This window comes from Arabidopsis thaliana (assembly GCF_000001735.4).
Source record: "Arabidopsis thaliana chromosome 1 sequence".
In the NCBI taxonomy this organism is placed as follows: domain Eukaryota; kingdom Viridiplantae; phylum Streptophyta; class Magnoliopsida; order Brassicales; family Brassicaceae; genus Arabidopsis; species Arabidopsis thaliana.
In genome coordinates, this window is record NC_003070.9 from 7,761,606 (window position 1) to 7,788,266 (window position 26,661).

The following is a 26,661-nucleotide window of genomic DNA, read 5'->3' on the forward strand; positions in this document are numbered from 1 at the left end:
ATTCTAAAGTAAAGACTTGTCAAGCATTAACTTTGAAGAGAAGATTGTATTGGCTGAGTGATAGGGTTCTCTTCATCCATTGTTTTCTGTTTTTTCCTTGGTCGTCCTTGAGGTTTCTTGGGTGGTTTTGGCACTGCTTTACGCTTGCATGAACGTTTGTTGTGTCCGACTTGTTGACAGTTGCTGCAAGTCTAAATATGCAAAGATTAAATTAAATAATCTGAAAAGGAAGATCTTGTGAAACATAATTTATTGTTCTCTATTTTACCATTTGAATTTTTTCACGTGTATAAGGAACTTTTTGAGGTGGACGATCTTCAGTTGGATCACGGATTCTGTCATTGTTCTTTGGTCGATTTTTGGAAATTAATATCCCATTAATATTTAATTACTGTAGGGTTAAGTTTATTAACAGGTTTTAGTTCAGGGTTTGTTTTACTAAAAACATAGTTCAGGGTTTAAAAATGGATCTGGCCAAAGTTGAGGGTTTTTTTCATTAAATTCCGTACTTTTAATTAAGGTATCTAATATCATCTCCGCTATTAAGTATTTTAGGATTTGATTACAAAACTCTTGATGTTAAACTATATCAAAACCTATGACATTCAATGTGTGTAACGTTTTCTATATAATTGTATATATAAAATACTTACATAGCTTACAAAGTTTGATTTCTTGCTAAATTTATGCATTGAAGAAAAGATAGTTGAGCCTAATAGAAGATCTTTAGGTCTTTTCGGGGGTAAAAAAATCATTTAGATCTTTTCAAAAGGTAATTTACTTTGACATTTATACATGGTAAAGATTAAATATTGAGATATTCCAACGATCAACCTAAACCATACTAATAAATTAATAACGTACATTTGGTCCCTTTTCTTTGCTAAAAGCTAAAATAAAAAACAATGACCTATTGAATGTTTAGGGTTTTGAGTGGGGTCTCTATCTTCTCATTTATATATGTTGAGTTTTTAGTGTTCACTTTTTTAGGTGCTTCTTCCCTCTTTTCCTCCCTCGAGCTACTGATTTCGTGGGTTTTTAATTTCTCCAAGAAAATAAAAATAAGAAAAATGATTAATACTACTACTTCATAAGTGTCATTTTTATTTACCCAATTCATATTTCGTCTATGCCACCTTTTTCTACAATTTGCAACATTTGCCAAAAAAGAATAAATGGAAATGATGAGATTCTTTGTATGTATCCTTTTAGGTCGATGCACATACTTAAAATTCTTTTTAGGACATAGGTCTCTGTGATGTTTGCAAGTCATCATCAGTCTATAAACTTATAACAACAATCTTTACCTTTTTTTTTTCCTTAACAAAAAAGAAACTCTTCAGTGTAAAACTCTATTGTAGCAAGCAGCACAACGATTAGTATATTAAAATAGTCAACAACTTCATTGCATAGTAGAAATTACACAATATAGATGCCGCACTAGTGACTTAGTTGATCGAGATTGATTTATATCGTACGACGATAGATTCGTTGAGAACTATTAATAATGTAATCCTTTATTTTTTTTAAATTGTAGACTTCAAAGTGGTATTTCGGACCCATTTAACGGCGGATATCTCAAAAGGAATGTTATGTACTCTATTTAAACAATAAATGAGTTGATATGTAAGTTGTAGATATAATAAATGCAAGAGGGAGAAGAAATAAATTTAAATGCAAAGGTGAAATATATCTTCTAAGCTAAGAATATACTTTGCTTTATTTCTGTTACCAATATTGAATGTCCATTAGTAGTATTTTTAAAAAAAATATTATTTGGTCGGATTTTATTAGTATAAGAAAATAAGGTTTATAGCATTTTGAAATTGTACATATTGACATTGAACATGTAGTCGTTCGCCACAAAGACATAAATTACACAACCCGGTTTGCTAGAACTTGGAAAACGAAGTACTCATCGAGAATTCGAGATGATCTAAAACCAAATGAGCCCATCCGCAATTAAACAACACCAATATTTTTTGGCAACCACAATAAAACACCATTACGTGTAGTCGTGTAGGTTTATAAATATGTATAAAAAGAGAATGATATGATGGAGAATGTGTATTAGTGTATATAATAACAAGGATGGTGCGAGAGAAATGAGTAGTGGCAGTGGAAGAAGGGGACCATGAAATCTATGGGAAGCGTCGACAACTCAAAAACCTCGGTTTCGTAAAGAGACTTTCCCTCCATTCTTTTCCCTTTAAAAGAAATGAATTAGTCATTTTTTAGAATAAATATTAGTCTCCACCATTTGCTTTATTCTCAACCATTTTCCAACTTTTAGAGAAGGATCAAGACTAAAAATTGATAGTCTAGCGAAAATTATCAAGTAAGCTTTTGAACATGTTGTTTGTTTTGGTTCCAAAATGTTTTTTTTTTTAAACCAAGCTCTCATAAATGTTTTTAACTTTTCACCAAGCTCTCTCACAAATGTTTAAATTTCATTATTAAGAGAATACTAGTATGAGAGAATGTTTCGTTGTCTTATTAATTGTGTGATGGTCCATAAACTGCCCTTTCTCTGTCTAACTCATTAAAAGTTATTTCGAATTTTTCGAGCTCTTTAATCCAAGCCAGTACCTTAGTTATTACCTTCTTAAAAAGTTTAGAGCATTAAAGGGAATTATTGATATAAATAGTGAAAACAAATCAAACGTAGAATATCAAGAATTCTGATGTAAAATACCGTTGACTATTCGAACATTGACATGCAAAAAAAGACATTGAATAGAGTTGATATGATTATATGTGTTGTGCAAGACATATTTCGAAAAATCAAGATGACAAATATTATTGACTTAGCATTTTTTTTTTAATTATGTAAATGAATGCAGTGATCGACAGTGACTATGACTAGTGTGATATATACCTGTCTACCCAGAAGGAGAAGTTATGATTAAACTTAATTAAGGTGGTAAGCAATTGATAAGTGTGCTTAATCTTTGATTCAGTGATTTCTAATCGGATGGTGGAAAGAGAGAGAGGTGGACTAATTTGATTCTTTTGAAGGGTCAACTTGCCCCCACTTAAGATCTTGAGATGTGCTCATTTTCTTCGATATGTAACCTTTTCTCCATTTTATAATATTCTGTATAAACAAAATTGGATTCAATACCAGTAAACCTAAGAGTATTCACATTGCACAAATTAATAAGTGTCTTTCTGATAATTAAAATATTTTAATATTTTATTAGGTGGGAAAACACCCTATCAAATTTTGGAATGTATATGCTCTAAGTAACCTTTCATTCGCGATGAAAAATATATACTTATGGTTCGAGATTACGTTTCAGAAAACATTTTGATCTAACTTTTAGTTATTTGTTTGCGTTTGTATTTATGTTTCTATCTAATTTTGTGTAGACGTTAAAATGGTTTTTTCTGTTTACGCTTGTTGTTTATAATTTTACAGAAAAGAAAATAAAGGTGTTTTTTATTTGAAAAATATGATTAAAAAACATAAAATCATTTAAATGCAATAGAAAAATATCATTTGGAACAATTAATACCTAAACATATGATAAAGAAAGATGTTGAACTAAAAAAAGATGTTGATTTTTTTTTTTTTTGGGACATCAAGTGTTGAAACTAAAGTTAAAGAAAGCAAATTCATAGCTGTTTCGATGTAGCCAATGATATACTACTATATTAATCAAATGATAAATGCCAGTTTTGTATACTTCATGGAGACAGATATGTATCTATGTGGTTATGATACATTCGTACACATGAAAATTTATTTTTTCTTATGTGGTCCAAATTTCTCATATAAACAATTAAGAGTGATCATTTGAGACTTTGAGTGTCTTATCCATGTAATGTATATGACAATTGTTTTATGTATAAATTATCCATAGAAAATAGTAGCCGAAGAAAAGCCTATAAACCTGGTTTGAAAGTAATAATATTTCAATACCGTTACTTTTACCTCAAGCCAAGAAAGAATTCGAACTAAAGGAATAGAGTAAGAAATATTAACCATGAATTTGATTGAAGTTTCGGTATTTATTTGCAGATTGTATCAAAGTAAATAGATCAATCATTTTGTGGCGAGAGAGGAGGAGACAGAGAAGGGTGATTATTAGAAGAGTGAGAAGGGAGTGGCAGAACAAGTCATATCAAGAAGAGACAGCTGTAATTTCATAAAGACATCAAGTGGTAGAGAGAAGTGTAATGCTTAAGGTTTGGTAACAATTAAAAAAAAAAGTTACTACTTTTCTAAAAGCAGAGCATCTCTACTTCTATTTTTGTAGTAGTTGTCGTTGTACACACTTCGACTCAATCAGAATCACATTACATCATCAGATGTAGACAAAAGCTAGAGAAGCCAGATTTGTCTAAGGAAATGTAACATTGTTAGAAAGGATCTTCCTCATGCATACGTATATATACACCTATTTGTATAGATACACTTGAAATTCTACATCTACAAAGTCTAAATCTCCTTATTTTTGGGTTGGTTACTTGCTTTTGTGTTCTTCAAGTGCAACTCCACTTCTGGCCGTTCCATCCATGGCAGAGGCAGGATCTTTTCGTTCCTTCACCGCCTCAGATCTAGTTTACTCACCATTGAAGATCTAGATCTCCTTCCCTTCTTCTTGAGACGTTTTCCTTCAGGTCTCGGGATGCTGATTTGGTCTCACCGCCGTTCGTGGTAAGGAGAATCTTGGTTTTGATTCCTTTTGTGAGGGTTCCTAGTATCAGATCTGTTGATTCTATCTTTGTTTTAGATTTTGTATTTTTAATTTTAATTATCAGGATTATAAATCCGGGAAGTATTTGTTAAGATATGATGTATTTGTAGTTTGGGTTTCCTTTCCCTTTAGTTTGCTCTTGTCTCCGGGAGTTTTTAATTACTCGCCGGCTTTAGTCTCTGGAAAAATTGTTTCCTTGCCGGCTTATGTAATCATCAGACTCTAAATTATATCAGTGAAATCCTTATTGTAGTGAGAAAAAAAAAGCAAGGGTTTATGGATAGAGAAAGAGGTGGTTGAGTCATTGCACTATTAGGATAGAGTTTAGAGATTTTATGTTTAAGTTTGTAGTCAAAGTTTCTTTATTTTGGAGACTATAGTCTTAAATATAATAGTAAACTATAAATATGATAATTAATCCTATGGTTTTGGGTGGACCTATCTCTCTCTATATATAACTCAAGGTCGGCCCCTTCTTCTCGTTCTACTACTCCCTCCACAGCTATTAGCCATCATTATCATTCTCCCTTGCACTTCTTCTTACCCACACCAAAAAAAATGATAGATTGTTTTAACAAATATGAAAGTAAAAAGGTGAAAAACTAGACATTCGTTCGCGTAGATGATGGGAGATGTGTAATATGTGGATATGAATAATTCAAATGGTACACTGAGTATATTGTACTAGTGTTCCTAAAACAAGAGCAAAGACCAAGACTTTACTATAAGATTCATAGAACGTGGCCCTTTCAAAGTTTCCTCTCGAACCCACAAGAGTGCCTTCTTTGTTCCAAACCAAATTTTGTCCTTTCTTTAAACCTTAAGCGTTTCTTGTTCTATGATTTAACAAGACGCTGGTTTATGTTTGTTCTCAAGTGCACCTATTTTCTTAGTGTCGCGAAAGAAGTAATCGTATGTTAATTTCTAAGGAAATTATTTGCATGTGTGTTTGTTATATGAATATTTCATGTGTGAACCAAATACCGAATTTCTGGATTGATGTTTTGAAGCACTTATAGAGGAGAACCACATATATCTACAACACAAACACAGAGAAAAAAAGAAAGCTAACTAATTGATATACAACAAAAGAGAAAAGAGTTAAGAGTATACGAAGAAGAATGAAAATAACAAAAGGAGCTTTTGAAGTTTTACAAGTCTCATAATTCATGGGTAACAAAGAACAACTAAAAAAATCTTGAAGAAACTCAGCAAACTACACAATCAATTCTAATCGAAAGCAGACCACCACGAAAACATTCACTTAAACTGAGAGATTAAGGTCCAACGACGGATTGCGCGGGAAGCAGACGTCTGAGACTAAGAGCTAACCAAAGACCAACCGGTTAATAATTATTGGTTAAAAGTTAAACCAGATGTTAAAATTTGACAAATATCATAAGCAAAATAAAATGAAGAATTATTCAAGAGAAATTTTTGGTCAACAGCTTGTGATTTCATTAAACGAACATTAATTACTTATTTTTTAGTTGACTTGGAAGATGATTACTGATTAGACCCGGTTTACCTAAAATCCTATACATTTCACATCAATCCAACGGTCACGATTAAATACTCCAAAATAAAAAAAAGCAAATCATAATTTTTTTTCCTCATTGAACCAATCGTGATTCAACTACAAAATTCCTCTTTGAACCAAAAAGACAAATCCGAAACATGCGTGTGGATACGAAAGATCTCTAGATTCCTCCACTCCTCAATTTCTCATCTTTTGCTTCGTCGGTGAGATTTTCATGTCCCGATTTCTCTCTGTTACTCTTCACTCTCTGAACTAATTTCGAAAACCTCATTTTTTTAAAGTTTTATACTTTAGGTTTTATCGATTCTGGAATTGGACTTAGCTCTTGAGGTTTATGTTTTGATCTATGTCGGATTCATAGAAAAATAAAATTAGGGTTTACTTGTATCGGATTAGTGTTGCAAGCCCATTTATTGATCATGTGTGTTTTTATTGCAAAGTTTGGTTTTTTATTCCTAATTACGCCTAATTGTTGGGAAATTTATGATTTGTTGCAGTGACTCTTCTTGATTTCATCAATAATGGGTTCTGTTATGAGTTTGAGCTGTTCCAAGAGGAAAGCAACGAGTCAGGACGTTGAGTGTTCAAGCGAATCTCGTAAAAGACGAAAGATATCTTCAGAGAACGATGAAGAAGAGTGTTGTAGATTGATTCCAAGTCTTCCTGATGAGTTATCTATACAGATTCTTGCTAGGCTTCCTAGAATTTGTTACTCGAGTGTTCGGTTGGTTTCTCGGAGGTGGAGATCGGCTGTTTCGACTTCTGAGGTGTATAGTTTGAGGAAAGAACTTGGGAGGACTGAGGAGTGGCTCTATGTGTTGACTAAAGGTCATGAGGATAAGCTTTTGTGGTATGCTTTAGATCCTGTGTCTACTAAATGGCAGAGATTGCCTCCAATGCCGGTTGTTGTTTATGAAGAAGAGTCTAGAAAGAGTTTATCTGGTTTGTGGAATATGATTACACCGAGCTTTAATGTTGGTGCGATTGTGAGGAGCTTTCTAGGTAGGAGGGACTCCTCTGAGCAAATGCCGTTTTGTGGGTGCGCTATTGGTGCTGTTGATGGGGGTCTTTATGTTATTGGTGGACTTTCTAGGTCTAAAACAGTGAGCTGTGTTTGGCGGTTTGATCCGATTTTGAACTCTTGGAGTGAAGTTAGTTCTATGTTGGCGAGTCGGGCTTATTCCAAAACAGGTGTATTGAATAAGAAACTATATGTTGTTGGAGGGGTTGATCGGGGACGGGGAGGTTTATCTCCTCTTCAGTCAGCTGAGGTTTATGATCCAAGCACGGATGCTTGGTCAGAGGTTCCGAGCATGCCTTTCTCAAAGGCGCAAGTGTTGCCAAATGCGTTTTTGGCTGACTTACTAAAGCCTATTGCCACAGGAATGACTTGCTACAACGGTAGGTTATGTGTTCCTCAGAGTTTATACTCTTGGCCTTTCTTTGTTGATGTTGGAGGAGAGGTTTATGATCCCGAGACAAATCTCTGGGTTGAAATGCCGTCTGGTATGGGTGAAGGTTGGCCTGCGAGGCAAGCAGGTACAAAACTGAGTGTTGTGGTGGATGGTGAGTTATACGCTTTTGATCCTTCTTCTTCGATGGAGAACGGAAAGATTAAAGTGTATGATCAAAAGGAAGATACTTGGAAGGTTGTTATTGGGGAAGTCCCTGTGTATGACTTAACAGATTCAGAATCTCCTTATTTGCTTGCTGGGTTTCATGGCAAGCTTCATTTCATTACTAGAGACCCTAATCATAACGTTACAGTCTTACGAGCTGATGTCCCCAACATCCCAGTCTCCTCATCATCATCTAGCTCCAGTTCTGTTTCAATCCCACACTTAAAGACCAATGCACCTAACAAGTCAGACACTGTTACATGGAAACTCATTGCAACCAAGGACTTTGGTGCTGCTGAACTTGTTAGCTGCCAAGTTATAGATATATAAAGTCATCAGAAGCTTTGCCCATTTCTCGTGGGCCATTAAGAATCTCTGTGTACAGCCAGAAGCAAAAACATGAAGCTTATGAGATGTTCTCCCAAAGATTTTATCGTCTAATTCTTCGATGATATATTCTTCTGGCATTTGGCTGCCAAAGTAAGCTTGAGTAATAAAATGTTGTGTGACAAATATATAATAATGCGACTGTTGTATCGAAATTTTTGACATGCGCAAATATACTATAGCAGTACATTACCTAGCAGTACAATTGCAGAAGTTCTGAATATGTAACATCAGTATGCTTCTGCATACATATTTCTGTAGTTGGTAATAGAGAAACTTGTAAAAGAAATAAAGTTTCAGGTAAAATTTGCAACTTATGGTGTGTATGTGATTCAGGCAATTAAAACAGTCTAACACAAAAAGGTATTGAAACTTCCTCCTTTTTTGGTTAATCCATCTCAACCAGGGATCACATTTCTTGAATTGAATCTAAACCGGAAATATTCGGTTCGGTTTAGAATCTCTCTTCCTTGCACTGAATTATGTAGCTCTCTTGATTAGTTTCTTGCTTCGACTACAATGGTGGACCTAAAGAAAGTAAGAAGACAAGAATGATATGTATAATTGATGCCTTAAGAATTTAGAACGAATCATATGCTCATAAAGCAAACCGTTTCTAGATTCTCATTTCACACTTCACCTCTTTTCTTTTTATCTTCTTTGATTTTTATATGAAAGTTGTTGCTTTTGATTTATTTCAACGAATCTATTCTATGATTAATTTTTGACATTTGTTTTAGTACTTTAATCTGATGTGAAGGAAATAGTCTTCTTTTCATGAATATCAAAGTATCACTAGCCTGTTAATTATTCCATCCAAAGGGTGTATCGGTTCTTTTTGTGGCATGCACGAACGAATTTTTCTTCATAATAATATTTGGTTGGTGTTTAGGAGGAAATTTTTTATGGTTGAACTTGAACATTTGAATTTCAACCATTTGGAACCAAACTAATTCTCATTTTAAATGATTTCCACTTGAACAAAAACCGATTATATCTATTTTTTTTTCTTCGAATGTTTTACTTGTAAGTTGGTGTATACAATTAGATTCATTACTTGAAAGTGAAGGAATTTTAGTTATACCTCGGTAACATTTTTTCTTTCGAACCAAATCGAATCCAAATGTTAAAGCATTAATTAGACCAAAATTTCAATTATTTCATTTAATTACCAATCAAGATTACTCACTAGATTGTTCCTCATGTCTTAAAACCCCACGGAAAATAATCGATTTGTGTAATTAAACACAATCTTTAATTAGTTAAAGTAGTTAGGCTTATATAGTTGGTGGCTGCCATTTTCTAACACATTCGAAATTACAATATGTTTCTTTGTGTGTTTATGCTAATCCTAAATTCCAGAAATGCCCCTCTTACCATATAATTTTGGCATATATGCCAACATATTAAAACAAGAATCCTATAAAATAATAGAGGAATCCAAAACACAAGAAATAAATTTCTTTAATTAAAAGAAATTAATGGTTGTTAAAGAGTTCAATATCAAAAGGGAAAGTATCAATACCCACTTAATAGGAATCAAAATTATTGAAATCCACTTGTTCAATATTGATATTGTACAACATGGCCAGAGTTTTTGACTAATACAATATCACTATCGAACAATCTAAAGTTAATTCACAAGTCTATATTTTTGATTAGTAAGTCACTAAATAATCAAAAGTCAGCTTTATTGATGATATTGTGTAGGGGTAAAAACGTCAAATTGAGGATTCAGGTAGGATTACGAAAATAAAAAAGAATCTGAAAGTTTCCCAATTTGTGTTATGTCTGCTCAAAGACAGCCTTTGTAACCAAAACCAAAGTGTCTCTCTTTTCTTCTTCCTAAATTTCTTTCCACGAGAATTGATTTGGGTTTGTGTTGTTTTTTTCTTTCTTTTTTGGGTTTTTGTAATTGGGTTGGTGAATAATCCTGCAAAAGTGTTCGATGATTTTCTCCAGAGAAGAATTTTGAAGTTTCTCTTTTTAGAGATTTTTTTTGTTGTTGGGGTTTTTTGTTTTCTGGGGGAAATTGAAAAGAGATGGCAGGTGAAGAAGATTGGATAGAACTAAAGTTTAGACTAGCAGATGGTACAGACATAGGTCCAAGCAAGTATAATCAATCTATGACTGTTTCTTCTCTTAAAGAGAAACTCATTTCTCAATGGCCTAAAGGTATTTTATACTTATAGTTATGCTTTTGCTTCTTTCTACAGCTTTTCACGGTTTTGATGGTTGAGTCTCATTTGATTCATTGCTTCATGTATTTCTTTTTACTCTCCATTGGGTTTGATTGTATTAAATTTGTCTTCTTTCTGCAATGATTTGAATGTATGATGAACTTTTTTGGGCTAGTCTAGGTGTTGAACTTTGTAAAGTATGAGGCTTTAATAGATAATTATAGTTTTATAGTGTGAAAGGTTTAGTTGTTGTTGTGTTAAGATCACTCTAGTTACTGATTTTGGCTAAAACTAGTATAAGATTGATGTCTCAAATTGTATTGTTTTTGCCTGGATTTTTTTGGTTTAGGTGTTTGGTGTTTCTTGGCCTTATTGAATCTTATGTTGCATTTACTTTCTCTACTTAAGGTTGTTTTATAATTGCATTTTCAATGTTTCTCTGTTTCACAGATAAAGAAAATACTCCAAAAACTGTAAATGATATGAAGCTCATCAATGCCGGGAAAATACTGGAGAACAATAGGACACTTGCTGAATCCAGGCTTCCTGTTTGTGAACTTCCTGGAATGATCATTACTATGCATATTGTTCTTCGCCTTCCTACGTTAGACAAAAAGAGCGGTAATTTTCTCTACCTTGTTATACTGTTTATCGCAGTGTAACAACATGTTCCCTTGAATTCTGTACTCGTTAACTATGGCTTTGAGATCATGTTCATATCATCTCATTATATGAAAATTTTCTGTTCCACAGAAAAACTGCAGAATGATCCACCGATGAAGAATCGCTGCGTGTGCACCATTTTGTAGCTGCAAGTAAATTGGATCATAGAGATTTATATCCGTCATGATCATGGCACTAGATGATGCTCCACGGAACAACTTCCATGGCATCAAACAAGCTTTGAGAAGTTCCTTCAGTACAGAATGATTGGCATAGGCATGAAAACAAAAGATCTTCATTACAGAATTTGGTTCCATGTGTGTGGTTTTTAATTATTATTTTTTAAAAATCAAAATGGCTTGAGAAAATGTACTATGATTCTTGAAGGTTGGTTCTTTTATAAATATATACAATATGTTCAATACAACAGTAAATAACAAGAATGGTATTGTCCTTATGTATGTTCTTATTCTCAACTAAACTTCTCATTTTTTGAATTAAAGAATATGGGGTTTCTATACAACACAGAGAACACATCACTTTAAAAACCCCATATCTTGAGACTCGAATAAACAACAATTATATTAAGCTATCTATAACTCGAGACCACTCTTGGAACTTGGACTTCTTCAACATTCTTGGAACTTTATATACATGGTAAGTAACATCTGTGCATTAATGTTCACCAAGAGTTGCTGATGATGAACGGTTCAAGAGCATAGCCTTCTTTGATGCCCTAACGTTCTTCAGAGTCATCATCAGCTTTTGTCTCTCTCCTTCAACCTCTGCAAACTTGAGGCTTAGCTGAGAATAACGGTCATGCATTTCCCTAAGCTCTGTCTCCATAGACGAATACCGGCCTTTGGTATCCAACATTTCTTCAATTAGATTGTTTATGTCTCTGAAACTCTGGAAGATTGCTTCGTCATCGGTGTGTTGCTTCAAGAAAGAGCTGCAATTTCAGGCAAAAAGGAATAATAAGTTCAACGTGGTCTAGTATAGTTACAAAGGCGAAAATTAATAGCAGAATTTTTGAATCGTGTACCTCTGGAAATGGGTGGTTGATTTTTTCTTTCCACGCAATGCTTCAGCGAGTTCTATTTCCAGTGCAAGAACCCTTTCCAATGCGTTTCCGCAACTGAAATTCTCTTGAGATAGAGGGAAGATACTCTGAAGTTCTTCCTTTGCCTGTCGAAAACAAGATCATAAGACTTCTACAGACACTTATGCTTCAATTCATTACAATCTCTAAAAGGTAAACATCAGCACCTGACGCAACTGCATCAGCTCCTGTTCCAAACCCGGAAATCTGGTGTCTGAATCATTATCATCTTGAGGTTCAAGTAGATTCTCATTCTTCATCCGTTCTAGCTGTAAAGAAGACAGAAAAAAGACCCAATGACGCTAGGCAAAATCTTTCTGTAGATAATTACCATCATGTAGATATTGTAATTCAGAATTGCCATCCAATCCAAACTAAGTCACTGATATTAACATTTCCAATTAATTTAACTAGTAATTTTAACCCTTAATCCAGTATTACCTCATCGTTTAGGTGATCCATGCTAGACCTTAAAGTCTCTGCCCTGAATTTATCATTGATCAAAGCTAGGCTTTCTTCACGTTTGTCCAGCGCCATTGCTTCTCCGGAAGGTAATTGGTCTCTGTTTCCATTTACACTGCTCGATTGAATAGTACCCTGATGAACATACATTAAAATAAGAAATTCCTTATAGCACCTTTTTTTACCCGTCGAGCACAGGAAATAACATCCTTAATATCTAACTAGAGAACTATTTACAGAAAACATCGACATACGTAGTAGCCTAGTCATTACCAGCTTGATTAAATCACGTAAACTAGTTTTGCATAACATTTCATAAAGAAGATGCAGCAGAAGTTTAGGGTTGGAACAGAACTCGTTTTAACTTCTATGATACCATGAACTTGAATATTCTTAACTTCCAAATAAATGCTAATGCAAACGCAATCTAACTGAGGGTTACCTGAATTATCGACCTGGGACTGATGATCCGCACTGTAGGATCAATACAAGCAACTTCCCTTTGCCCGTTGTTCACCGAGTCGCCTGAAGAGACTGCAATTGTATTTTTGTCAGCCAACTCTGACACCTCACTATTTAATCTATCATTTTCTTCCATCTCAATATTTTTCTGAGAGCTGCAACGTTGTACTAATCCTCTCCTTGATTCTAGCTCTTTGGACATTTTCAAACTCTGCTCTTTGCATTGTTGCAGAATAGCTTCAAGCTTCTGTTTTTCTTCTTTGCAGCACTCAAGGCTTAATAATGAGCAATCCAGCTCTGCCTTCATCATGTCATAAGCCGTGGTTTTCTCACGTTTATCATAGATAACAGATTGTCGATCAGCCTCCAGTTCCAATATTTTTCCCTCCAGCTCTTTAGATCTCTTTAATTGGCTGGATTCTGCCTTTTTCCTTGCTTCATTCTCATCAATGGCATCTTGTAATTTCATCAGAATTTCCTCACCATGCTTCTTGGACATGGTCAGTTGATATTGAAGTTCCTGCAGCTTGGTGTCATACTGTTCTTTGATGAAAATGATTCTCAACGACTCCTGCTGTGGAGTTAGCGGGGCTTTGTAGTCGGCCTTTTCACGAGCACGATTGCATTCTGCTTCAGCATTGTCCTTAAGCTCTTTCAAATGATTGGACATGCTTTTGAACTCTTCTGTTTTCAAAATCTGCTCAGAGAGCTTCTGAGTGAGATCACTGCACCTATTTTTCAGTGTTTCAAGCTCACTGGCACCTTTCCCACAAAGCCCAGTTAGTTTATCTTTTAGTATCTCAACTGTAATTTCCGCCTCCGCTTTTAACACCGTCAAATTTTCTATTTCTTCTTCATACCCAAACAGCAAAGATTTTAATTGCTCGACCTCAGGAGCACATAAGCTTCTCTCAGAGTAACTTCTTTCTGCATTCTCATCCCTAGTTGCGTGCTCTTCGAGTTCAGCTGACATTTCATCATTTCTATCAGCAAGAGCTCTACTTTTAGCCATGGAAGACTCTAGCTCAGACTTTAAGACTTCAAGATTAATCAATAACTGATTGTTTTCGTCCATATACCGCGTTTCGTTGACTAGACAATGGTTAAGGGCAGATTCCACATCAGTGTACTTCTTCTGAAACTCAAGGTGGCTATTAGAGCAGCAGCTAAGTTGTTCTGCAAACTCATTGATACAGATATCAGACTGGATCTTTGTAAAAATAAGCTGAACATCTGCAGCCATTAGACACTGAAACAGTTCTTCTATGAAAGAAGACTCTCGATGAGCATTTCTAACGTACTCCAAACGTTGAAAAGACTTTTCAGATTCCAGCTCAGCTACCATCTTCTCCAAAAGTTCCACTTGAGATTTCTGCAAATCAAAGTTCTCTAACAACAAATGTTTTTCATCTAACTCAGAGGTGAGTTCTTCAACTCTTCTGTCTAAGTTGTTTCTCAAATTTCTCTCAATTTTCAATTCTGATTTTAGGGAGTCGAGATCTGCCAACAACTTTATATTAGCATTCATATGCTGAGCTCCTACATTACGAGAGTCATTGAAGGCAGTCAGTACCTCAAAATGATCCTTGTGGAGCTTGTCAGCATAAGTCTCCCATTCAGTTCTTGTGAAAACAATCTGGATATCTGCTGCTACTGAGATTTCCATCATTTCAAGTATCTGAGATTCCAAATCGGAAATATATGATGAATCACGAGTCAAGCTTCTCAGAGATGTTTCATATCTTGTCAGACGATGAGTGTGAGTTGCCTTCTCCAGCTCCAGATCGGAAACCATTTGCTTAAGACGGACCAACTCAGAGCTTTGCTCATCAAAGCTCATCAATTTGGAACTTTTGGCGATCACCTCAGATGTAAGATCTTGCATTTTAATTTCTAGTTCCTGCCTCAAGTTTCTTTCAAGTCTCAACTCGTGGTCAAACGTTTTCTTTAAATTTTCAAGCTCACGCACAAGACCCAAAGTTTCCTGAGATTTATCTTGAAGTGAAACCAGAACACGTTTCTTTTCCTCAGCCAGTTCTTCCACAAGCAGCTTGGTTCTTCCATGTTCAACTGCTACAGAGCTTAATTCACTAATCTCTTGACCAAGTCCCTCATTCTTGGACACAAGTAGATGCATTTCATTCTCAAAATGGTCAAGACGAGAAAGAAGGTCCAAGTGACGGCTCTCATAGTTTTGTTCATCTTCAGTAATAACCTTCATTTTATCCATGACCGATTCGGTTTCCAACTGCAGTCTCCGGAGGAGGGCAGTGGAAGCTTCTAATTTAGTGACCATACATTGTACATCATTCTCATGCATCTGCTTGAGCTCCATAACATCAGACTCAGCAGCCCTTAAATATGACTCTGTCATGGATTTTTCTTTCATCAGGCCATTATTCTCTGATATAAGTACGAAACACTTTTCACATATCTTACACAAGAATTTATCAAGCTGCTCTGTTAAATCATGGGACTCAAAATCAAGATCCACTCCTTCCCACTGGGGCAAGGAAACGAGTTTTTCATTGTAGCAGCCTAACGTGTTTATCAACTTGTCCGTCAGACTACTGAGATTCTGCTGTAGATTTCCATTTGCAGTAGCCAAATCATCAAACTTACCTCTCACAGCATCAAACTCAGCCTGCACAGTAGCAAGCCTTGTCCGATAATGAGCTTTTTCCACCGCTTCTTTCTCCATAAGCTCTGCAAGCTCTTTTTTCTCACAAATGCATGTCTCATAATTGGTCTTCCAACTCTTAGACTCCAACACTACAGATTCCAGTTCATCAATCTTTTGCAGAAGGATGAGGTTTTCGTGAGTAATATTCTGCAAATTTGCCTCTAAGCTTTGATTCTGCAAAGCTACAGCATTCCATTTGGCAATGCATGTGGTTTTCTCCTCTTTCAGGGAGCAAACCTCGTCCAAAGTAATATCCAGCCTCTGCTTCAATATTTCCTTGGCCTCTGTTGAAAGCTCCAGCTGCCATCCAAGTTCATCAATTTTCGCTTTCATGATCCTTATGTCAACACTTGCTTCAAGAAAAGTTTCTCGTAGAATGTTTGAGAATACTTCCAGATATAAGTTCCTTGAGTGCATCTCATAGAGTTCTTCTTCAACTTTTTGATACAAGCTTTCTTGCACATGAAGAGATCTCTTCATATCTTCTAGAAGAATAATATCACCTTTTAAAGGGCGTTCCTTCATCCCCTTTTTCTCATTCTGAAACTGTATGAGTTTTACATCACGAGTGTCCTGTTTCTCAGAAATTGAATCATCTGTTGATTGAATGCATTCGTGAAAGCTTTGTGGAGGTTCTGGAAAGGCTTGCTTAATGAGATTCTCATTGGTCTCAAACATGGATACAACCTGAGATGAAAGCAATTCAAGATCCTTCTGCAAATGGTTGACAGCAATAGAATAATTCAAGCGGGCCCTTTTAAGTGCTGCCTCTGCAGCCATAGCTCGTTTATCCAGTTCTTCATTAAAAGAATCCAAAGTTTTCTTCTCCTCAGAAAACCTTAGTGTTTGCTCATTCATGTCGTGACGCAACGTTTCCATCTCCGCCTTAGCGCCAGAGATACTATAGAGGCACGTGGAATGTTCAGTCCTTAAACTCTGTAACTCTACTAGCAACTGCCTTTGAGTTTCCTCAAGCTCCTGGACCAGAGATTCGTAATAGCATTCCATCTGATCCATTTTCTTGGTAAGGCTATCACGTTCAGCTTTAGACTCGTCCAGCCCTCGTACAAGCTCAAGTATTTTATCTCTCATGGCACTAACAGAATCTGCTGAATTGGGTTCACGAGAAGTAAGATCAGGCATACCAAGATATTGAAGCGGATCAAGTTCTGGTTGATAAATATCAGTGTCAACCTCAGAGCCTGATACAAAATGCTTTGCTTTCGAAAGGCCTCTCTCTTTACTATCAGTCATGATGATTTTCTCAGATGGTACAGTGCTGAAGTGAGATATAGGCTGCTCAATCTGCGTTTTAAAATCCTGTAGAACTCCGAGCAGAGACTCAAAGTCTGAGAGGAACAATCTTAAGTCTCTGTCATGGTAGCCATAGCATACTTTGTTTTGAATTTCTCTTATGTTATCCTCTACAACTAAAAGTCCCTGCAGCCATCTTAGTTGTAGACTGTGGGGAACATTATCTTGATCTTTGCTATTAAATAGAACGTGTGATTTGACGTTACGTAATCGCTCCATCTCTTCTTTTAACTTTGAACACTCTGATTTCAGCACAGATACTTCTCTGACCAAATGATCCCCAGAACCAATCTCTGATATAAGTATTTGAGAAAAATCTTGAGCTTTGGAACCTATATCATCTGCATGGCACTGCAGCGAACTCACTTCAATCTTAATCTCATTAATGGATGATTCCATGTCTTCCAAGAATCCTTTAAGCTTATTGTTGTCTTCTATTGCATTGCCCAAATCGCTATTCTTACCAAGATAGTCTGACCCCCAGCCATGTTGCCACCCAAGACTGTCTTTCTCTTTCTGCGGGCTCTGAGCAAGTCCACTCAGATCTCCAGATACCACACTTTTGAGGCTGTCAACTTCGTTTATGCTGGATATATCATGTTTCTCAGCGTTTAGGCTCCCTGATGTGTTTGAAGAGACATCAAAACCCAATCCTGAATCAAGGTCATTTAGCCCCACTGTTTCTTCCACTAAAGAATTGTCTCGGAACTTTTCTTTGAAACTCCCTCTTATATTTGTCTGCAAAAAGATATTAACATTATAAAGTTGTGTCAACACCCTCATTCCAAAATTGGTTGTCGAAAAGTTGTTCTGTGAATAGGTGAGCATGACACTACCATACAACTCAGTATATTATTTTAGCAGCATATTGTACAATCAAGGATCCAATACGAGCAATGAAAACCTGAAAGGACACATCCATGAAGCTTTTATGGGAAAAGAAGACCAAACCTTATCAACATGACTAAGAGTCTCATCAGAAGGTGAAATCCTGCAACGAGAAGATTCGTCAGGACTGCTATGGTCAGGGGTCGTTGATGGTCCCCTCTCACTGATTTCTCTTTGCTGCTCGAACTCTCTGAAACCAGTTTTTGAGGTTAACAGCTGTATAGTGACCTGAAAATAAGAAACAAAATAATGAGAAACCAATCTCTGAGCTTTAAGAAGGAAGTTGATCTCTTTATCGGGAAGTGAGAAATGGAGAGAAGATGGCGAATGGTACACACATGTAAGATAGCTCCTGGATCACAGCCTTGCAAGGGCAATATCACAGCAAAAGGTTTTAAGGCATCAGCATATTCAGCAAGGTTGATCATAGCCTCTCCAAGTATACTAGATCTAGAAGTACCCTGATCTCATAAGAATGCAAAGGGAAGAATAAATTAACTCTGAAATCAAAAAGTAAGGAAAAACAAAAAACCGTAGAAGCGATACCATAGCGACAACAATCTTATAAAGTTTTTCATCAAATTGCTTGGTCCTAGTATCCTGAAGCAGCCTTGTAGTTTCATAGATAGGATCCCCCCACTTGCAAGTTCCATTTCTCACAAGTGCTTTAGTTGTCTTTGCTGTAGCTTTTACGGAGTCAGCGGGAATGAAAGATATAAATAGTTTGTCCCAACCCGCTTGTGGAACCTTAAATAATATAAACAAAGCACACATGAGATCACAATGTACATTAAAAACAGAAAACGCAGCATCAACATCTTATTGAACTCCTCAGAAGTAAATAGTTGCACACCAACAGCATAAGAACACAATCAAACCAATCGGAAAGTGTTGACTTACATGGGTAGCGTGAAACTGCAATCGAAAGACGACCTTGACTTTGGCTTTCTCCAGCTTCCATTTAGCCAGTCTCGACATTACTCAAAAAAATCAAAACAGCTTCACCTGCAAACACACACATGAAACGAGCACAGTTTTCATTTTCGTGCTCATCTTCTTGTATCTATATGTTCCGGCAACAAACAGAGACTTCAATCATAGAAGAATGAAACCATACATACAAACTTAGATCCAAATCACTCAGCTGTTCAAAATTTTCAGATGCTGAATCCACTAAACCACAAACTATCAAATAAATAACCGAGGTTTGATCTCCGATCATTCCTAACTCTCCGACTAACCAATTCCAAAAAAAGCGAAGACATTTCTGCTAAATGGCGAAAGAGAAACAAAAACTAGAAGTGCCCACTTGTTACCTAGCTCTCCTCAGATCCAATCACCACCAAAACTTAAATCCACTTGAAGCATCTAAATTCTAGTAAGAGATCCAATCAAGTAACATGCTTACCTAAGCTAGAATAAATTCCCACAACATTTTCCAGATTTAGTAGCTAGAAGAAGTGAAGAAACCCAAAAATGGAGAACAAAATTACCAAGTGAAGCAAGTCGTGAATTCTTAAGGAAAACAAAAATAGCAACAAAACGAAAACTAAAAAGCTTTTGATTGATTGGGTTTGCATTAATGGGGATGAAGTGGAGGAGGAGGATCATCACCTAGTTCCCGGATCTGAAGGCTGCTTATGTCGGAAGCAAACAATGAATAATCTCTCTCACTTCTTCTTCTTCTCCAGCTTTTTCCACTGAGTCTTAAGTAAATAATAATAATAAAAGGTGGGTGAATTTCAAATCCAGGTAAAGCTAAATATATTCAGAGAGGGATTAAAACTGCATTACGGATCTAGAGATTGGGTAATGGAGATTGAAGCAAGAATTAGGGATTTTAGAGGGAGATTAGGTTAGGTTTGATTAGTGATTGTGTTGATAATTTGGTGAAATATCAGGAGAGAGTACAGTGTTTTGGGGTTTAAGTGTATTTGACAAGGGTTAATTAACAACAGAGACATCCCGCCAAAGCCTATTATCATCCCTAATTAATTTCGTTTATTTTTTATATTATATGGTCCCATTTTTCTCTCTTTGGTAAGTAATGAAGATTTATTGTGTCGGGCTATATTTATATATTTGAAGCCGGTGTGTGTGTGTCCAATTCGAATTTTTAATTTAATTTTTATGTATATTTGATTAATAAATGATCAAACAATTGTAGCAAAAATAATAATAATCCACATTGAAAGAAGAACAAAAAACGTACTAATTAATGATGTCATTGGTAAAGATCGTAAGAATTTACTTCAGCATGTACGATTCTATATAAAAAAAACATGACTCATTCAAAGGTTTATTTCTTTTCGTTTTTTTTTTTGTGTTTTCAATTTTTATTTTTTTTATAAAATATAATCAAAGAAATGGTAAAAATAATCAAGGCACAAAACCACACTGAAATTTCTTGACCTTTAGAGCTTTAATTTAATATATATTGCCCTTTTAATATAAAAGTATACATGTTGCTAAAATGTTCCAAATGTCAAAAAAAAGTTTAAAGTTCATTGCATTTACACCAAGGAAACAAAATGTTACTGTGTCAAATTACATAAACAAAAAGCATTCCTATAGCATTTAATTTATCCAACACACACAAAATCTATGTATAGTTAGTAAGCAGACAGTGGTTTATAGTTGAAGTACAATTACTAATGTAAACTATTGAATTCTCATCTGTATATGGTGCCAATGTGGTAAATAAATTGTCAAAATGTTTTTTAAAAAAACAACAACAATGAAAACATGTAATGGTTTTAATTAGTGTCGTAAATTACTACTCGTAATTAATGTTGTAAAATAATACACCAGTAGAAGTGTAAAGGTGGCCCCAAAACGGCGAGCTATAATGGAGCCAGGAAGGGCACGTGGGTTTCGAGCGGTCTCTTTTTCTCCCGGTCACAGCTAAGCTATTTTCCACTTTAGCACGTGACCACTCATCCTCATCACGTGTTGCGATCTTTGCACGTGGCGTTGATCCGACTTACCCATTTACTACACTAGGTCGATGAGGCCAGTATTTTGGGCCAAGGCCCAAACTAAAAAATTGTTTCTGTTTTATTTTCACTACTGTAGATTGATCTTTATAAAAATGTTTCATGTAAAAGATAAAATATAAATACTCCATAAAATTGTGGTTGACTTATTTGTATACTGTTAGAACAATAGTCAACAATAAAGTTTTTTTTTGAATGACAAACAATAGTTTGCTATGTTAAACCATTGACAACAATCTTTGTTAATGGTTAATGCTTTCTTATAACTTTTTTGTACTATATCATGTACAGTATAGTACTGTTATACTGTACATGTATGGGACCAAAAAACGTCAAATAAATAAATCCTCCAAATTTAGGAATCAAAAGAACAAGCGCATTATCTTTTATTCTTTTGCTGATTTTCTTATGTTCTCGTAAAGTATGTGCATGTAGTGCCGATCGATATATGATAGTGAGTATGTATATAAATAAAACTATATAATTTTAATTTATTAGATGCTTCTTCTTTTCTTCTTTTGTTAAACGGTTTAACTACCATAACATGGTATATATTTCTCACGATCATACAGTAAGTAACGTTATTATATTGTGCAACAACGACAAATTAAAGTAGCTTATAAAAGCAAAAAAAAAATCAATTTAACTTAGCTGTTTAAAATTTTCACAAGCTGATAAGTGATAATATACAATCCGATTAAAGTGACATTAAATAAATTAAGATTCATATCATTAGCCAATTTATACGAATTGTATTTTTTTCATTCTTGTAATAAAAGCTACGAGTCTTTTGATTTATAGATTTTACTAGTATTCTATTCCGTACTACGTACGAAACAACAAATTGAAATCAATTGCAATGTAATTTTTCATATTATTGTAATATTTTTAATAATCATTCAACAGATTATTAAAACCTTTGGATTTACAATTAAAACTGAGATATATATTTTCTGCATCCAAAGATTGAAGTTAATAGAGAGCAGTAGAGATTCAATCATAACTAAAAAGTTTGAAAAATAAAAGTGGATCCCTATACTATCGAAAAGTCCTAATTATTTTTTGTTTTTAGATAATATTTCAAATTTGTAGAGTTAACTAAGAAAAATTAGTTTAAAAACTAACAAATTATTAACAACAAATTGCAATATTTGTATTTGTTTATTTTGTGCAACAAATAATTAACAACAAAACGCAAATATTTGTATTTGTTAACTAACAACAAATGGTTTAAACTACAAATAGTTTGTAATTTGGAAAACATGAGTACAATAAAATCATAATTAATATGAGTTAATAGCAAATGAATGAATATAAATAAAAATTAAGCGTTAACCTGGTTAGAATTTCCATAGTCGTTTCTATAGCATCCACAAGAGAAAGAAAAAAAATGGAAGATAATAGAAAGAAAGATCAAATAGAGAAGAAGTTGAAAAAATTGGTGTTAAATAAGGAATGAAAAATCGGTTAATAAAACATGCCATGATTTTAGCTTGATCCTGGAGGGGTTAGTAGGAGCAAATTAAGGAATAGAGATTTTTTTTTTACACTTTCTTTTACAGATTGATATTGGCTTGAATTTTATTTTTAAAAAGTTTTTTTTTACATTACGAAGCTCATTTTTTTTGGTCAATAATTAATTTTCTTTTGTTATTTCACTTTTTTCTTTTTTGCACGATCTCAATTCTTTTTCAAATTATTTTTATAAAAATTAAATTATAAAACAGAAATCTATGTAGCATGTTTTTATTGGACAAGTGACTTGTGTTTTATAAGATAAAGGATAGGTTAAAGACTATCTTTAAGAAAAAAGAAAAAAGTGATAATGGTTTTACCACAAATAATTATTTTTTTGAATGGAGTTTGAAACAAAACATTCTCTTTGGCTGGTAAAATTGAAGCAGTTGTAGTATCAATATTTGTTTATTCGCTAAGAACTGTTGGATTTATTGTTTTCGTTATAGTAGTTGCACCTCAAACACGACTCATTAAATCTTGGATTAATCAAAGCAACCTAAGTATCTAACTAATTAGAGTAATAAAAAGTATCTAACTAATTAATTGCTAGTGTTTAGTGTTTCTATGTACCACCACTTTATATGGTTTACGAACAGTAGCCACGACAAGGGCTATGTTCATCGATTCATTAGACGTTCCTGTAATATTATAACTAGTAAAACATAGAGTGCGATGCTTAATGCTTTCGTCTTTGTGACGTTTAATTAATTATATACACTAACCTAAATTACGTCTACTTTTTTAAATTATATAGTACAAAAGTGGATGTAATCATATCCGGAATCTATCGTGGATTTGCACCAAATCCATTTTTTTCTTAATTTGGTTTATCTTCTAATTATTGTTTTAACTTTGTATTTTAATGAGAGATTGTCGTATATGTAATGTCGCCTGATACTCAATAACTCAAACAGAAATTAAACCACCATTTGCTTTGTAATGACTATACGAATATGATGAATGATCAGGAATCACCACTCAAATTTAGGAATAATCGTTCAGTTTAACTAGCAAATATCTAAAATAATGCTTGATCTATTGATTGAGTGATTACTTTTTTCACGTAGTCTGTTTCTGATTATGCATTGAAGAGTTCTGACCACACATTATTTGCTTTTTCACGTAGTCTGTTTCTGGTAGTTTTGCTATCCGATCAACTAAATGTGTATAACTTATGTTACGCCATCGCATTCATGAAAGAAAATACATTTAGATAGTTTATAACTGGTAACCTATAGTTCTGCCGACAAAAAAAGGAAATATAGTTACATGGTCCACTTTATATAAATAGTAATCTTACCTTTAAAAGAAAACAATGAACGATTTAAAGTCTTCGATTCTAAAATCTGTTTTGCTGAATTCATCGCCAACTACGCAACAAAGGACGATGTAACCTCTTTTCGCTTCGATAATAGAGTAACCCAAACTGTTTTTCATTGTATCTCTGACGATAGAAACACTTGGAACTAAAGCAACAATAACATTAGATTTTTTTTTTAATAATTATTTTAGATTCCCACTATTTGTGTACATATAATAGCTGTCAAAACAATGTACGTATAATAAGTGGGAAACAGAGAAAATAAATTCAACTAAAATGGACCCACAAATTTGATCTATATATTCATCCCAATCCCTCACTCTTAAATTTCCAAACCACACTCACCTTTCACCAACTTCTTTTTACATTTTACCACCTATTGTCTCTATTTGCATCTCTTTTCATAATTACCATCATATTTTTCTCCTGTAAACTTTTTGATAACATGTCACTAGACGGATCGGGACTAGGAGGGATGGCTATAGCGGAGGTTTACACGATGAGGAAGTTTCATAGAGAGAACATGAAGAGTATAACGGCAACCGCGGCCACAACCGCTGGTGGAATCGAAGAGAACGGTGGAGGATCTGGTCGATGGTTCTTTGGAAAGCTGAGCACCAAGAAAAACTCTGCTAAAGTTTGTGATCTTATGATTACAGAATAAGCTATAATGGCGCGTCCAAAATTAATCAAATAATTATAATGAATAAAAACGTTAGAATTTTCTTTTGCCCTTTTTGTTTGCTTTATGTTTAATATGTAGTGTTTATCGTTTGAATTTATTTTATGATTTTTTTTTTTCTTTGGGTTTTAAGCAAGTATTTAGATTGGATGTTTTATAAAGCTATAAGAGTTTCTAAATCCCTGCTACATATGTAACGATTATATAGTCATGAACTCATGATGAGTTATTTTTAAGCATAATAAGTTTAATTAGGACCAAACACACATAAATAAGGAATTTAAGGGCTGGAGTTACAATATATGCCAATTTATTCTCAGACCAGCATCTCTCCTTCCCGTGGCAAATCCAGAGGGTCACGCAACTATCTGAATTAAGTATAGATAAGTATAGTATCTAATCTATCTATATGGGTGACATCAGAATTTGATGCAAATTGGAATAGCCAAATGTGATGGACAAATTAGATTATTTAGAAATACATTTTTTAAATAACTAAGAGTATCTGGCCCTAAACTCATACATCTTTTCAGACGAGTATCATAATTGTTTGTTAAATGTAAATTATTGAATCTAGTACCAGGTTTTTAAATCAATGAACGGCCGTTTAATAGTTTACAAGAAGAATGTTCGGCTAATCTACTAGATTTATATAGTAAAATAGATTTTTATAAAAACTAAAAAGCAAGTAAATGGTAAAACTAGTACCAAATTAAATATATAACGCCGTTAATATATTTCCTAATTAACTAATCAAAATGGCCAAAACATTATAGTATATGTGGCGACCAATATGCGACCTCCTGTTCAAAAAATCAAACGTACTAGTGGTGTACAAAATAATATTTTGAAATCTTCATTATGAAACGTGAAATCGTCAGGATTTTATAGATTTTGTTTTCCTCTAATAAATTTTTCTAAGAGCCTAATTATTGTCAAATATTTTGTAATGTTGGCGTAATTTTAATTATTTTTAATAATTGAAAATATATTTTGTAGATTCAAACAATTTAGGATATAGTTGAATGAAGTTGACAAGTTGATGCATGCAAAGAAGTAAGAAGAATGACATTCTTGTATGCGAAAATGATTATTTTCAATTAGTGACTGATATCTTTTGCAAGTCTAAAATAAATATAATATATTTTATTAACAATTCGTGAAAAGTCTTTTTATTTGATGGCAAAATACTACATGGTTGTTCTTTTTTTTTGTTGCAACCATGTAATGATTAATGGTGATATTGTTGGTTGGTTGGTAGTCGAATGTTATATGGTTATTATTTTTTTGGTTGCAACCATGTAGTGATTGATAGTGATACTGTTGGTTTGCTACATGGTTACTCCTTCTTTGGTTCCAACCATGTAGTGGTGGTTGATGGTGATATTGTTTGTTGGTAGTCGAATGCTACATGGTTGCTCCCTCTTTGGTTGCAACCATGTAGTGGTTGATGGTGATATTGTTCAGTCGATCATAAAATATATGATGCATGAAGAATATAAATTATTGAATTGTTTTTCCTTGCTAAAAAGTTAATAAAAAACAATTTATCCTAAATACTCTTATTTTTTTGTAATTATGTTGTTAAAGGGTCTAAATTTTTATATATCCTTTTATCTTATATAAATATATATATATATATATATATATATATTATTTTATTGTTTATATATATGTAAGTAAATGATTGTGTATAAACAAAATTAATACTGAAAAAGACTAATTTTTAAAATTTGTACCAAAATTCCAGTTCTATTGAGCCGGTTTTGGGTGTATATATAATAATATATTATAATATATAATAATATATTATAATATATCGTGTATTAAAATTTAAAGGTTTATTACGAAATTTTAGACTTAAGATTGAATTCTATCATCTAGATTATTAAAGTTAAATAACTTATTATGATCTATTATTTTTATCATTGTAGACACTCTTTTAAGTGGTAAAGTTTAGGTCTAAAATCTATACATGTTATATAACAAAATAAAGAAAACACCAAAATTATTAGGGTTAACGAAAATAATATGTGACGTTACAGAAAAGAAACTTGCGCATTTTTAAAAAAAAAAAGTTGTACAAGGCGAGAAGCCTTAAAAAGCGGCACAGAGACTTCTGTAGATTTTTTCTCACGTGC

At 34.0% G+C, this 26,661-nt stretch overlaps 4 protein-coding genes, 2 long non-coding RNA genes and 1 other non-coding gene across 8 annotated transcripts; 5 read left to right on the forward strand and 2 right to left on the reverse strand.

Moving 5' to 3' along the window:
* The first annotated feature begins 4,098 nt into the window (after nt 1-4,098).
* Nucleotides 4,099-5,074, forward strand: AT1G08955. Its single transcript, NR_143444.1, has one exon. It is a non-coding gene; the product is annotated as an uncharacterized misc_RNA (transcript).
* A 1,244-nt stretch (nt 5,075-6,318) lies between these two features.
* AT1G22040 (Galactose oxidase/kelch repeat superfamily protein) lies at nt 6,319-8,611 on the forward strand. Its single transcript, NM_102054.4, has 2 exons — nt 6,319-6,446; nt 6,741-8,611. Exon 2 carries the CDS (start codon nt 6,765-6,767, stop codon nt 8,190-8,192), a length of 1,428 nt encoding a protein of 475 aa, NP_173623.1. The 5' UTR covers nt 6,319-6,446; nt 6,741-6,764; the 3' UTR covers nt 8,193-8,611.
* A 1,442-nt stretch (nt 8,612-10,053) lies between these two features.
* On the forward strand, nt 10,054-11,549 carry MUB6 (membrane-anchored ubiquitin-fold protein 6 precursor). Its single transcript, NM_102055.3, has 3 exons — nt 10,054-10,424; nt 10,880-11,050; nt 11,183-11,549. The coding sequence occupies exons 1-3, from the start codon at nt 10,292-10,294 to the stop codon at nt 11,236-11,238; spliced, it is 360 nt and encodes a 119-aa protein (NP_173624.1). The 5' UTR covers nt 10,054-10,291; the 3' UTR covers nt 11,239-11,549.
* AT1G05703 lies at nt 10,528-10,977 on the reverse strand. The gene has a single exon (NR_138946.1). It is a non-coding gene; the product is annotated as an other RNA (long non-coding RNA).
* On the reverse strand, nt 11,458-19,934 carry AT1G22060 (sporulation-specific protein; the record flags this gene model as incomplete). Of its 2 annotated transcripts, none has more annotated exons than NM_102056.4 (10): nt 19,618-19,934; nt 18,904-19,008; nt 18,550-18,750; nt 18,342-18,464; nt 18,067-18,231; nt 13,099-17,853; nt 12,636-12,791; nt 12,362-12,463; nt 12,138-12,280; nt 11,458-12,044 (listed from the first exon to the last, which is right to left on the reverse strand). In NM_102056.4, the coding sequence occupies exons 2-10, from the start codon at nt 18,979-18,981 to the stop codon at nt 11,768-11,770; spliced, it is 6,000 nt and encodes a 1,999-aa protein (NP_173625.1). In that variant the 5' UTR covers nt 18,982-19,008; nt 19,618-19,934. The 2 variants fall into 2 exon arrangements, with proteins under 2 accessions (NP_173625.1, NP_001323297.1); NM_001332534.1 differs by lacking the exon at nt 19,618-19,934 and adding an exon at nt 19,412-19,574 and having other exon boundaries at nt 11,768-12,044.
* On the forward strand, nt 19,592-20,107 carry AT1G05707. The gene is made up of 2 exons (NR_138947.1): nt 19,592-19,859; nt 19,908-20,107. It is a non-coding gene; the product is annotated as an other RNA (long non-coding RNA).
* Nucleotides 20,108-24,102: 3,995 nt separating this feature from the next.
* On the forward strand, nt 24,103-24,872 carry AT1G22065 (uncharacterized protein). The gene has a single exon (NM_001123856.2). The coding sequence runs from the start codon at nt 24,284-24,286 to the stop codon at nt 24,500-24,502; it is 219 nt and encodes a 72-aa protein (NP_001117328.1). The 5' UTR covers nt 24,103-24,283; the 3' UTR covers nt 24,503-24,872.
* Nucleotides 24,873-26,661: the final 1,789 nt, after the last annotated feature.